Source organism: Rhinatrema bivittatum, chromosome 5 (genome assembly GCF_901001135.1).
Source record: "Rhinatrema bivittatum chromosome 5, aRhiBiv1.1, whole genome shotgun sequence".
Classification (NCBI taxonomy): domain Eukaryota; kingdom Metazoa; phylum Chordata; class Amphibia; order Gymnophiona; family Rhinatrematidae; genus Rhinatrema; species Rhinatrema bivittatum.
The window spans coordinates 205,966,231-205,980,040 of record NC_042619.1 but is presented as its reverse complement, the minus strand read 5'-3'; the positions used below and the strand labels follow the sequence as shown (position 1 = coordinate 205,980,040).

At 49.4% G+C, this 13,810-nt stretch overlaps 1 protein-coding gene across 8 annotated transcripts in view; it reads left to right on the top strand.

Moving 5' to 3' along the window:
• The window catches only part of DMD (dystrophin), a 3,148,630-nt gene that overhangs the window by 3,116,853 nt on the left and 17,967 nt on the right, over positions 1 to 13,810 (top strand). For all 8 annotated transcript variants that reach the window (XM_029603105.1, XM_029603098.1, XM_029603099.1 and 5 more), the window contains one exon: positions 13,312 to 13,404. In XM_029603105.1, the coding sequence (XP_029458965.1) occupies positions 13,312 to 13,404 (93 nt within the window). The remainder of the gene's footprint in view (positions 1 to 13,311; positions 13,405 to 13,810) is intronic.

Sequence of the window (13,810 nt, the reverse complement as noted above, 5' to 3'; positions counted from 1 at the left end):
TGCCCCTCGCATAGGTTTCCTTTTCAACAGGAAACTTGTATGGGAGGAGGGGCGGGGCCACTGCAGGGCTCACAGACCATGCGGGTAGGGAGAGTCCTCTCTCAATCTCTGAAAATGTCTGGGAGGGATACCACTTCCAGCACCACCACCACCACCCCCATAGCCTATGAGCGCCCAAATTTTAAATACTACCCTGGTACAGAGGAGACTGAGAGAGTAACAACCGACAGAGGAAGCCTAAAGAAGAGAGCGAGAGAACATCATCACCTAGAGAACAGACTGCAAGAGGGACATTAGGTAGAAAAATGGCTTAGGGAGCCGACAAGAATGTCCTCAGGCAAAAGGATTGTCATGATCTCCCTATACTGAGCTTTTAACAATGTGGGAAACTTACCCGGGTACATCCTGTGTGCAGTGAGCAGAAGTGTTCCCGGTGGAGGGGGAAATCATTTACTTTTACATTTACATTTTATTGAATTTATGAATCGCCTAACGCACGAGTGGTCTAAGTGATTTACAGCAGTAACACTTTCTTTTTTCATTTTCTAAAGTTTATGCCTATGTTTTCCGGAACATTTTCTGTGCACAAATTAGTAGCTGTGCTGGTAGTTTTTGGGTGGGGAAAATTTGCTTTGAAGTTAGGTGTAACTATAGCGTGTATTTGCTGTCAGATGCATGTGGACTTTTACAAAATCACCCCTGATTGTATTGTTAGGCATGTGCTTTCACTAATGAGCTGAGCATTTATAAGCCAGAGGTCTCCTCGTCAGATGCTGTGCAATTCTTTCAGTTTCCCAGTATCACAAAGTGGACAGATGCATGCCAGGAGTGACTGATTCTAGTTAACCTGAGCGTGCAGTGTTTTGTGGCTGCACATGTCTGTGTTTCAGTTCACAGGCCCGGGATGGTATGAGACCTTGCATCTGTTACACAGTCCCCCTCATTTTTCTGATCCTTCGTAGTAAGGAATCTGCTCTCTCTTGATCTAGTGAAGCAGATTATGCTGTACACTTTGACTGGGGATAACTGACTACATTTAGCTACCTAAATATCACTAAGCCACTAAGTTTACCTGGCCAAATCCTGGGCAGGCAGGATTAGGGTAAGGGAAAAGAGCTAGATGGATAGCACTGATTTTCACTGCTAACCATCTAACTTTGGTTAGGCAAACATAAGCGCTGCTATGGCAGGTATAAATCTGGCTGGCCAGATCCTCCTTTCTTCCCACAGCAAGAAGAAAGTTGGCAGTGGGGAAGGACTCCTCCCCCCCCCCCCCCCCCCCCCAGTGGTCCTCCCTCCCTCCTACTAAAAGACTATTAGCTATCTACCTGGACATTAGAAGCCCTTCCTCCCTTCTGCCGCCTTCCCCTCCAATCTGAACAATATTACCCCCACCCTCCCTGCACTTCTTAGAAGCCCCCCCAAATTCACTGTGTGTGCACCCAGCCGAGCTGGCAGGAGGACTCGCTCTTCTCTCCTGCCAGCTCGCCGCACAGTGTTGCTGCTGTGAGGTAGCATTATTTGTCATGTCCCGTGAAGCTAGTAAAGTGGCCATGGTTGCGGCCACGTCTGTCCACTTCCAGCAGCTGTGCACATAAAGGGGACAGAATGATCCCATTGGTGCTGCCCGTGTATCCGGCTCATCTCACTGTTACTCTCCCTAGAGTGCGGACTCGGTCCTTCAGATGGGATTGGCCCCGTTGGAGAGCAGGACCCCCGGGTGTGGGACTGTCCACTTGCTGCATGCTGCCTCTCCTCAGCTGCACACACATATATGGCGTTAAAGGGGAGGACGAGCCATCTCTGCGTGAAGTTGTACGCAGATAGGAGAGGCGTTTCCAGGGATGGCACCGGGGAGCGTTTCAGAAGCGCACGCACTGATGGCAGGTGGGGGGACTTTCCCCCACTCGGTTTTCAAAGGGAACTTTTCCCCCTTCGAAAGTTCTCATAAAGTCTGTGGGTAAAAATTCCCCGCAGATTTCTGCTTCTGCCCGCAACTTGAAAGCTGCCCCCAGAACATCTTTGCCATGGGTCCTTGGGACCTTTGACCAGCTCTGCTGTACCTCTCTCTCTCAGATCAGATATAGCTCCTAAATATTACTCTCGAGCCTGTCCCACACAGGCTCAATGTCCTGATCTCTTCCTGTCCATTCTTTACACATTTAAGGCGTTTGAATATCTTTTTCATTTCATTAAATCTTACATCCCAGGTCTTAGTGCTCCATGGGCTGTCTCTCCTCTATTGCAAGACCTTATGAGAGGTAGGGTTTCCAGAGCTGCACGCAGTATTCTCACAAATAGCCTACACGCAGCTCTGCAGGCTGCAGCAACCCCGGTGCCCCCTCTGACATTCTGTCCTGGGGGTCAGTGTCTCCAAATGGATTGGGTTCGCACATACCTCGACCAGAGTGAACCTTGCTCGTAAGCTAGGGTATGCCGAGTGTGATCTCGGTCTCTAATGCCCTTCTTACTCCTTGCATTGTGTCAAGGAGAGCTTCCTTCTGGAATTCATAGGGTGTCACATGCACAGGCAACATATCAAGGTGTGCTTGGAAATTCTTCTTAATCAGGCACCCCATAAAATTGGGACCATTTCTGTATCTTTCTGCCACATTTTCTTCATATGATTTGGTGGTCCCCTCAGTATCTCCTCACCACCACTCATGTACTGCTCACCTGCGTTTCTGGGTCTCACCCATATTTCTCTGAACTTTTTTTTGTATATTTTTTAAGTTCACGGTTGCTTCTTAGAGTGAGTATTAGAAATATTTATTTCTCAGTATCCCGTGCACCCCTGTTTCAGAAGAAGCCCCAGCATGCATGTGGGCACACTGTTATTGATGAAGAGACACCACCAACCGCACATATTACAGCTTCAAAGACTACGTGGCAGCCAACGTGAAGATGAGAGGAAGGCAAGGGTAATGGGGAGCCGAACAGCTGTTCTCTCCCCTCTGCATGCATCCTGGGAGCAGAGTTTCTCCCTCCTCCTAGATCCTGACCATGAGCACGGCATCCCCAGGGCAAGAGGCCCCATCCGCAGGAGTCTCGCTGCAATTCCCCAGCACCGCTCCCTGTAGAAAGTAGGAATGTAATAACTGCAGATTTAGTTCAGTGGTCTAAATAAATGAAATTTGCTCAGCTAATCATTTCATGACACATTTAATTACTTACTCCAAGCAGTCTCTCTCGTTCTAAAAAAAAAAAAAAATGCATTTCTTGAGAAGGTGCAGGCAAAGTCTGGAAGGCAGGTGCTAGTGCCCTGTGCTGGGATATCTTAATTACCTCTTCCATTACACACAGAAAATTTGACTGCTGCATTCAAGAAAGAAATGTTAATGAAAAGGTGGAGGGCGAATTTATCATATGTCTGAATGAAACCAAATGCCATCCTGCCGGCACCGTCCCTCGTGAACCACCGCATTCAAAGATGCTCTCTGTGACGTCACACTGGAAGGTACATGGACCTCCATGTGCTAAGGCCCTCTTTCTCCTAGACCACCACAGCTGCAGGTGCTCACTCTCTCTCCTGGACCTCCAGATTCAAAAGCATCCTCTCTCTCTCAGATCATATTTGAAAGTATTCTCTCCCTTGTGGACTTCCACATTCAAATACCCTCTCTCTGTCTCTGACATAATGTTGAAAGGTGCACTGGCTCTCATGGATCTCCACGAAGGCTTTTTCTCAGGGGCATCACGAGACATGGACGTATGGGGCCCATGCGCTGGTCCTGAATTACAAAGTTCCCTGAATTGCCAGTGCCCTGAATTGCCAGTGCCCTGAATTGCCAGTGCCCTGAATTGCCAGTGCCCTGAATTACCAAGTGCCCTGAATTGCCAGTGCCCTGAATTACCAAGCTTCGGAGCTGGACACACAGCTCCCAAAATGCAGTCAAACCCCGCAGGAGGTATCTGACAATGTGCACCACAGAGCCTTTGAAGCAATGCGTGCACACTCAATGTCCCTATAGTGATCCTGTCATCTCATTTATTCACAGTGCCAGCTTTTATAAATGAGCACAGACATTGTGATTAGAGGAGGAGGAGGGGGTGACAGTGAGGGCACACATGCATGCCTTGGATAAGTTCTTGGAGGAGAAGTCCATTACCTGCTATTAATTAAGTTGACTTAGAAAATACCCAGTGCTATTACTAGCAACAGTAATATGGAATAGACAGTTTTTGGGTACTTGCCAGGTTCTTGTGATTTGGATTGGTCATTGTTGGAAACAGGATGCTGGGCTTGATGGACCCTTGGTCTGATCCAGTATGGCATGTTCTTATGTTCTTCAGTGACCCCATGGCACACATGGCCACGTTCCGATAGGTTGGAGCAGTGGAGGAGGATGAGTGAGGTACGGGGATCACTGGATTATTCAGGCTAGGGGGGCAGGACTAAGGGAGGATGTTTAAGGCTGGGGGGTGGGATGAGTAGGGGAGAATGAGTGAGGGTGTGAGTGGGGAGAGGGCTGGAGGAGGATTGGGGAGAGCTGAATGGGGTGATGCTGGGGTAGGGTGGAATACTGGAAGAGAATGAGTGAGAGTGGAGGAGAGGGCTGGAGGGAGGTGGGGAGAGGTGAAGGGTGAGGTTGGGGTGGGACAGGATGCAATAGCCATTATCTCAAACCAAATTGATCATTGATGCTCAGGTGCCCGCCTGCCTGGATATTAGAAACACTTCCTTTGTTCACCCGATCTAGTGTTGTCCCTTTCCTTGAGGGTTCTGTTACTGTTTAAGGAGAGTCCCTTGAAGGGACTGCAGTACCTCACCACTTCTAACAGAGTCTGCGAACGAAATATTTTAATGCACACTCACATGTTAAAGTCTTCCACCAACAGTGCTTCCCCTTCATTTCCATTTTTGGATCTCTCTCTAGATCTTCCACCTCTGTCAGAGGTCTGCAGACCATCCCAGTGTAAATGGAAGTGCCCTCTCCCTTTTCCGAGATAACCTGCTGCACCTCCTCCTTTCCCTAAAACCCTTGCATTTCAATTGTTGTGATTTTATTTTTTTACCTAAAGAGTTACTTCTCCCCGTGTTAACACTGTCCTTCCTAAACAGACTATAGTCTAGTACAGTTCCATCCCATTCATGGTACTCGCTGAACCATTTCTCCCTACTAGCAACGGTATCTAGGTAGTCTTCTTCCATCAGGACTTGCAGATCTGGAATTGTATTGCCTTGACTCTGAGCATTTGTCCTCATAGCCTTCAAGCTCCTTCTCTTTATCTATACTCCATATAGGGGCCAATGAAATAAAGTATGCTCAGCCTGGCGCACAGGTTATCCCGTGATTGGCCACGCTAGAATAACACCCGATGCAATAAGGGGATTAGTGCACACGTAGCTAGTAGTGCTCATCATATGTAAATGCCATGTAGATGAAGCTATTTGCGATTCCTTGTACGTATCCAAATCAGTCCAGACTCCTGGGTTTATGCATCCGTGCCAGCAGATGGAGACAGAGAAAGATTTGACTTACACTGCTTGATAAGCCCTGGTGCCTCCTGCAGTTCCTCGGTATTTCTTTGTCTCCAGCAGATGGAGGTGGTGCAAAACCTGTGGTCTGGCACCAGTTTGGGTGTTCAAAAAAAAAAGAGAACAGTCTTAGAGCTTTTTTTCTTATTGCCAGCAGGTCAGAAGAAGTATTTTTTTCCTTCTTCCCAGGGGATTGGCAGATTCCGGTGGGACCATCCCCACTGGTAGCAGGTGCTGTGGGAGCAGGGCTTGATACCTGTGGTCTGGTCCCTCACCCCCACCCCCATTTCTCTGGGTATTTGGAGAGAAACAGAAGGGAAGTCTAGCGGCAAGGCAGTGCACGCAGCAGAGCCGATTTCAGGCATTTCTTCAGCGGGCGGCTGCTCGTTGGGACCACGTTGGCAGGCTCCGGGGGTTTTTTCTGAAGGGCGCCCATCTGACTGCTCCGTCTTCGCGGCGGCCATGCCACATAAGGCACGTTGCTCAGTCTGTGGAGAGGTAGCCTCGCGGCTCTCTCGCGCTGGCATTTGTTTGCGTTGCCTCCCTGGTAGGGAGGGCTCATCAGGAGCGACAGCGGGGACATCGGGCAGGGCCTTCGGTGCGGGTAAGCATCCCGTTTCGCAGCAGGGTGAGGCCAATCCATTCCCTGTAAGCGCGGGAATGGTGGCCATCTTAAAAACCTTTTCTGCCGCTCAGCAAAAGGCAGCTGGGGAAGGGGATCTCCCGCCGGTGCTATCTCCTGCTGCAGTGAGTCTGGGGAACCCTAGGGACGATTTTTCAAGATTTTTCTGAGGAGGAGCCCATTCCCCTGGAGGGGGAATTGACAAGCCAACCCTCTTTTTCTCCCGACTTTGTGCTTCTGATGCACAAAGCCTTTTTGGCTAGTCTGTCTCAGCAGGGGAGCGTTCCTCTGCAAGGTCCCTCTGCTGGTCCACCCATGAAGGTCCCCAAGTGCCCAGAACCCTCTGGCTTGACCCAAGTCCGAGAGATCCGTGGCCCTGCATTCTGGAGTGACACGGCTCAATCTCCCTCGGGGCTTGCGGACCTCGCAAGTCCTTTACTCCTGGATGTGGTCCCAGCTCCTCCCCTCAGCGCTGATCAGGATGAGGACCCAGAGAAGCCTTTGCCCCTAGATGGGGATGATCCGAAAGTCATCTGTCTATTTCACAGGGAGGAATTGGAGTCCCTCATTCTTTATGTCCTGGAGGAGCTGTGGCTCGCCCTTCCCTAGGCTGAGTCGGTCCAAGACACAGTCGACCCTGTTCTGGCAGGCTTACGGGGCCCAGCCAGAACTTTTCCTTTGCATAAGATGTTTCAACAACTGATGGCCTGGGAGTAGGATACTCCAGAAAAGGGTCTGAGTGGGCCGAACTATGGACAAACTGTACCCCTTGCTGGAGAAGATCTTAAACCTTCTGAAGGTTCCTAAGGTGGATGCCTCAGTTTCAGTGGTCACAAAGAGGACCACTATACCGGTGGCAGGGGCAGCAGCCCTTAAGGATCTCCAAGATAGCTCGAGGTTCTTCTCAAGAGGATGTTTGAGGTCTCATAACTCTGCATCAGAGCCACCATCCGTAGCAGTTACTTGCTTCAGGCGAGCCTCAGGTGGGTGCAGCAGTTGCTGAGTGCAAGAGATCTCCCACCTCAAGAGTTGGCATAAGCAGAGTGCCTGGAAGCAGTGGTGGCTTATGGGGCGGATGCCTTATACAATCTGCTTCGTACTTCCTCCAGAACAATGGTATCTGTGGTGCCCGCAAGGAGGCTTCTGTGGTTGTGCAATTGGTCGGCTGATGTTTCTTCTAAGGCTCAGCTTGGAGCCCTCCCCTTCAAGGGCAGGCTTTTCTTTGGTGAAGATTTGGAGCAGCTGATAAAGTCATTGGGTGACAATAAGATTCATAAGCTACCTGAAGATAAACCTAAGGGCTCCAGAGGTTTTCTTCCGACGCACTCTTGCTTTTGGGGGCAACACGCTTCTGCCAGAGCAGTGCGCCTGATCCAGTTCACCGGCAGGCATTGGGGCGGTCGCAGTCCTGGTCTCAGTCCTTTCAAGGACGTCGAGCAAGTCGAGGGGACTGGGCAAGGTTCCATTGGAGCTAAATCCTCTCAATGAGATTCGGCTGACCCATTCCTCCATTCTTTTCATCGGGAGATGGCTGTCCCTTTTCTTCCAGGAATGGATCAAGACCTCAGACCAGTGGGTTCTAAGCATCATAGAACACTGCTACGCTTTAGAGTTTGCTTGCCCTCTCAGAGACCTCTTTATGATATCGCCCTGCGGCTCACCGACGAAGTAGCAGATTGTTCGGCAGACCCTCAACAGACAAGAGTCACTAGGGGCTATCGTTCCCGTTCCCCAGGAAAAACAGGGAGCGGGGCATTATTCCATCTACTTTGTGATGCTGAAGAAAGAGGGCTCCTTCCGCCCTATTCTGGACCTCAAGAGGGTGAGCAAGGCTCTCAAGGTGCCACATTTTCAGATGGAGACCCTGCGTTCGATCATTTCGGCGGTGCACAGCGGGGAGTTCCTAACCTCCTTGGATTTGAATGAGGCGTATCTGCATATCGGAATCCGGAAGAAGCATCAGAGATTTCTTCGCTTCATGGTCCTTGGAAGGCACTTCCAGTTTTGTGCTCTCCCGTTCGGTCTTGCTATGGTGCCTCGTACCTTCGCCAAGGTGATGGTGGTTGTGGCAGCAGCCCTCAGGAGGGAGGGTGTGTTGGTTCACCCTTACCTAGGCGATTGGCTTATCCGAGCGAAGTCTGAGGATCTCTGCAAGCAGGCAGTGGAAAAGGTCCTCTACCGGTTGAGGTCGCTCAGTTGGGTCATCAATCAGGCCAAAAATCATCTTCTCCCTTTGCAGACCCTGGACTTCCTAGAGGCACAATTCGATACTCGCATTGGCAAGGTCTTCCTTATGGACGAGTGCATCGACAAACTGCGGACACAAGTACATTGTCTTTTGGACCTTCCGGTGCCCAGAGTCTGGATTATTTACAGGTCCTTGGCTCCCTGGTATCCACGCTGGAGTTTGTTCCATGGGCCTTTGCTCATATGAGGCCCTTACAGAAAGAGTTATTGTCCCACTGGGATACGAAGTCTGAGGAGTTTCAAATTCCCTTACCGCTCACAGACTCCGCCAGATCCAGTCTTGGCTGGTGGCTGGTCCTGGAGTATCTGAAGCGCGGGGTGGACCTCGAGATACCTCAGTGGGTGATAGTTATCACGGATGCCAGCCTCGCCGGATGGGGAGCACTCTGTCAATCACAGTCGGCCCAGGGACAATGGTCAACGGAGGAAGCCCAGTGTCCATCAATCGCCTGGAGACCAGGGCTGTACAGCTGGCGTTGCAGTGTTTTCTCCCACTCCTTCGCAACTGGGCTGTGCGAGTTCTCTCGAACATTGCGATGGCGGTGACCTGCATCAACCACCAGGGGGGAACCAAGAGTCATCCGGTAGCTCTCGAAGTAGAACAGCTGATGACCTGGGCGGGACAACATTTAGCATTACTGGTGGCATCCCAACATACAAGCTGATTTTCTCAGCCGCCAAAAACTGGACCCCGGGGAGTGAGAAGCGATGTCTCTCATCTCCCACAGATGGGGTGTTCCTCATCTCGATTTGATGGCAACTCGGAAGAATGCCAAGGCACTCCATTTCTTCAGTTGCAGACGAGAGCACGGAGCGGAAAGGGGCAATGCTCTAGTACTCACATGGCCGCAAGGTGTGTTGCTTTGTGTTCCCTCCATGGCCCCTGATAAGCAAGCTTCTACAGAGGATAGAGATTCACCTGGGACAGGTGATACGCGTGACCCCGGAGGCCCTGGTTTGCCGATCTAGTCACTCGCAGTGGATGGACCTCTACGGCTGAGCCATCTTCCAAATTTACTGCATCAAGGCCCTATATTTTTCGACTAGGCAGATAGCTTTTGTCTAGTGGCCTGGCTTTTGAAAGGAGACACCTAAGGAAAAAGGGCTATTCAGAAGATGTTACTACCACCCTGCTACGAGCACAGAAGACTTCTTCCTCTCTGGCTTATGTCCAGATCTGGAAGGTCTTTGAGTCGTGATGTCTCGAGCATGGTACTTTTCCTCGGCAGACCTCTGTGGTGCAGATTCTGGCGTTTTTGCAAAACGGCCTCAGCATGGGGTTGTCATTTAATTCCCTTCATGTGCAGGTTGCGGCATTGGGGTGTCTGAGAGGTAAGCTACTAGGGGCAAATCTGGCGGCACATCCAGATGTGGTTCTTTTCTTGCGGGGGGCAAAGCATTTGAATCCTCCAGTTCGTCCGGTATGCCCATCTTGGGACCTTAATTTGGTCCTCAATGTTTTGTGTGACGTGCCTTTTGAACCTCTCAGGAAGTTCACCCTGAAGGATTTGACTTTGAAGACTGTCTTTTTGGTGGCAATCTGTTCGGCTCGGAGGGTTTCTGAGCTTCAAGCCCTTTCGTGGAGGGAACCTTTTTTACGTATTTCAGATTCCAGGGTTACTCTACGGAAGGTGCCCTCCTTTTTACCCAAAGTGGTCTCAGGTTCAAGTGAAAGGCAATCTGTGTAGCTCCTGGCCTTTCCTAATGTCGAGAGGGATGCGCCTCATGCCAAAGAATTGAGACGGCTGGATGTCAGGAGGGTCCTGTTGCATTACCTAGAGGTCACTAATCCGTTCCAATTGTCAGATCATCTTTGTTCTATGGTGTGGCGCTAAGAGAGGGCATAAGGTGTCCAAAGCGACCATAGCCCATTGGTTGAAAGAGACTATTGCTTCCGCTTACATATGTCGTGGTCGGCCTGTTCCAGAGGGTGTTAAGGCGCATTCGATTCGGTCTCAGTCCACTTCCTGGGCGGAATGTCAGTCTCACCACAAGAAATTTGCAGAGCAGCAACCTGGAAGTCCTTACATACCTTTGCCAGGCACTACAAATTGGATGTCCAGGCTCCGGATGTTCTTTTTGGAGACAGTGTCATTCAAGCGGGACTCTCCAGGTCCCACCCCAGTTAGGGAAGCTTTGGTACATCCCAGTAGTCTGAACTGATCCAGGTACATACAGGGAAAGGATAATTGGTTCTTACCTGCTAATTTTCATTTCTGTAATAGCATGGATCAGTCCAGACGCCCGCCTGAGATTTTGTTCTGGTGAGTCCGCTCGGTCTATACTGGTGGTTGTTACAATATTTGTCAGCAGGTACCTTACCGGCTGACTAAGGATAGAGGTTTTCTCCTTTATCCTCTTCACAGTTTTTTCACATGTACAGAGTTACTTGGGTTATTTCTTCTTATCCATTCCTAGTTTATTCTCAGACTGTTCGATTTCTTCTGCTTTGATAATGTTTATCCTGAAGAGATGCAGGTAGCACTCTGGCTTATGAGGGTGCTCTCAAAGTTTTTCTCTGTCTCCATCTGCTGGAAGGAAGGCAAAACCCAGCGGTCTGGACTGATCCATGGTACTACAGGAACGAAAATTAGCAGGTAAGAACCAATTTTCCTGTCTCTGTGGTTCCTACGACTTAGTATCGTTGCGATTACTAAGTTCTACTGCTTGCAGCGCTTAAAATTAGGGAAAAAATATAAGGGCTCAATTACAAAAACAAAAATTTCTGGGCGCACAATATACGTGCTGCAGGCGTGCATATATATTGTGCACATGAGTTATCTGCGGCGGGATAAATGGACGCTCATGTTGAGCGCTTGATTTCCTGGCCTGTACATCCATGTCTCCCAGGCGCCCGATGCTTTTGAGCACTAGGGACGCAGAATTTTAGCCGAGCGTGTCCTTTTTAACGCAGCAGCTCATTAAAATATAGCATCATCTGCCCAGGAGAGGTGGATGCATGTTTTTATGTGTGTGATATTGCATCGGCCCGATGGCCTTAAACCTGTTCCCCCTCCTCTACCCTGTTGCTCAAGATAGCCTTGCAAGATCCTTATTTCTCTGTTTCACTCCACTTCATTTGTTTGTCAAGGGTAATGGTACAAATCACTCAGCTTTCATCCACTAACCTCTTCCTCTAGTTTTCATTAGATGTGCCAGGCTGAGTCAGACCAAAGGTCTGTTGAGCCCCGCACCCTGTCTCCCAACAATAGCCAATCTGCGTCTCAAATACCCGGCAGATCCCAAAACAAGTAGATCCACTTCTTATTCAAACAGCTGAATCTCTCACCTAGAGTCCCTTTTCCTCTCAGAGAAAGATCTAGGCCATCCTGGCTCTTTGGATCCTTTGTGGCAGTGGAGGCAGAGTTCCTGGATTGCTGTGTGTGGGCGGGAGGTGTACCAAACCTAAATTCCAAATCAACTCGTTCTGCATTGCAAAGAGCTGCAGACATATGGCGCAAGCTTTAAGCCTCCAGATGGTCTGCCTAAGGATTAGAGCCCCCCCAATCATCGCACTGAACAATTGTCATTGTGGCAAATCTTTTGTGTTTTGATGTGGAACACCTGTATTCTTGTAAAGAATCTGAAGAGTCCTTTAGATTGGCTCTTGATTTAATTGAGCAAAGTTCCAAGAAAAACTGACCTCTGCCTCTGGAAATGAATTGGAGTGGGTGGGACTGTAGCTGACAGACGGCCCTTCAGAAAAAACCCAGCTTGCTATGCTAATGCAATTAATCAAGCTATACACCCATAAGAGCCCGGCTTTGATAAAACCGGGACAATTTTCTGAACCACTGGAAGAATAGCAGCAGAAAGATTTCTAGAAGCAGGTCAATTTCACTTTTCAAAATACCTGGGGGGGGGGGGGGGGGGGGTGTAATTTCCAAAGGAACTTGTGTGGGTAAAATATTTTACATGCATGACAAGACTTTTATGTAGAGACATGGGTCAGCTTGCACACATACGTCAATTTCACACATAAGTTTACCTGAACGGAGCAGAGTTGTTCCTGAGGGGTCGGATTTATGTGCATACTTTGTACATTGTCAGAAAAATGTTGTGCAGGTGTAACCTAGGCAGGGCAGTCTTGGTGGGGGATCATCTGCGCACACTGGATTTTGAAACTTCCTGCGAGGCTTTCTACCTTGTACTCGAGGGAGTGTCTGTTTGCATAATCTGGCAAACAGGCACAACCAGGGTGCAGAGCAAGTGCCATAAAATAGGTGCAGAGATCTGCACATGCAGCCGCGTGCGTGCTTTCCCTGCACTGAGAGGCATGGTTTCTAAGCAGGTAAACATGTCGGCCTGTGTATCGATTATTGCCCCTTTAGAGGTCGGGCCCGTGATATTTTCTAACTGCGGATCTCCCTGCAGAGTTTCCCTTTGAAATCCCCCAGAGGTGACAGGGCGAAGGAACGCACAGGGATTCAAAATGAAATCCCCGGACCCACCCTTATCCTGCCCCTATGGGGAAAGGTGCAATTGGTGGCTGGGGAGGCCATTCCCAAAGGATTTTTGCTTCCCATGGTGAAACTCCCCTTCTAAAATTGCCCCTTTAAGCACTTGCTGTTAGTAAATCCCAGTCCCTGCCGGGTGACGATTCGTCTGCAGAGGAGCCTTTCCCCTCTCTAGTGTGACTCTGCTGCTGGCTGTACAATTCTGGTTCCATTTCCTCATGTCTGCTACCCTCCAGCCCCCTAATCATGTTTACCATGCAGATTGGCTACGGTATGTGGAAGCACAGCCCAGCAAATGCAGGGACCGTTTTATTACTCGCCACCCGCCATGCTGGCTTCAGCCACGTCCATGTGAAACATTGCTGCTCGTTCTGGGTGCTCCCGTGTCTGCATTACTTTTGTGAAACTGCTCTCCCGTTTCATACTTGCCTGCTTTGGATTGGCTGCCGTCTTCGTTGCCCTGTTTAATGCTGTGGCTCTCTCTTTTTTTTTTTTTTTTCCGTTAGGTGAGGATGATCTGCTCATCCCTCCCCAGGACACAAGCACAGGACTGGAGGAGGTGATGGAGCAGCTGAACAGCTCCTTCCCAAGCACTAGAGGTAAGCCACAGAGAAACGAACCTCAACGGAGGAACAAATCCTTGTGGGGGCTGTTTGAACCGATTCAGTTTTACGCTGGGATTTTAAGCCTTGCCAGTGGGGAAAAAAAAAAGGTTCTTTGTTGTTTTCATTGAACTGACTCGGATCTTTTTCATTTCTTTGCTGGTGAATACAAATCTTTTAAACATGGGAAAGGCACAGTCAAATGATTTTAATGGGGTAGACCTATTTGTAGAAAATAATTAAAAATACAGTCCCCTTTTTTCTCTTCAGTCTATAGGGAAGTGGTCTAATGATTAGAGCAGCAGAGAAGACAAGAGTTCAAATCCCCATTTCTCCCACCTATGCTGGCGAGAACCAAGGAAGCCCAGTGTTCAAATCTTGCTTCTCCCACTGATGCTGGCTG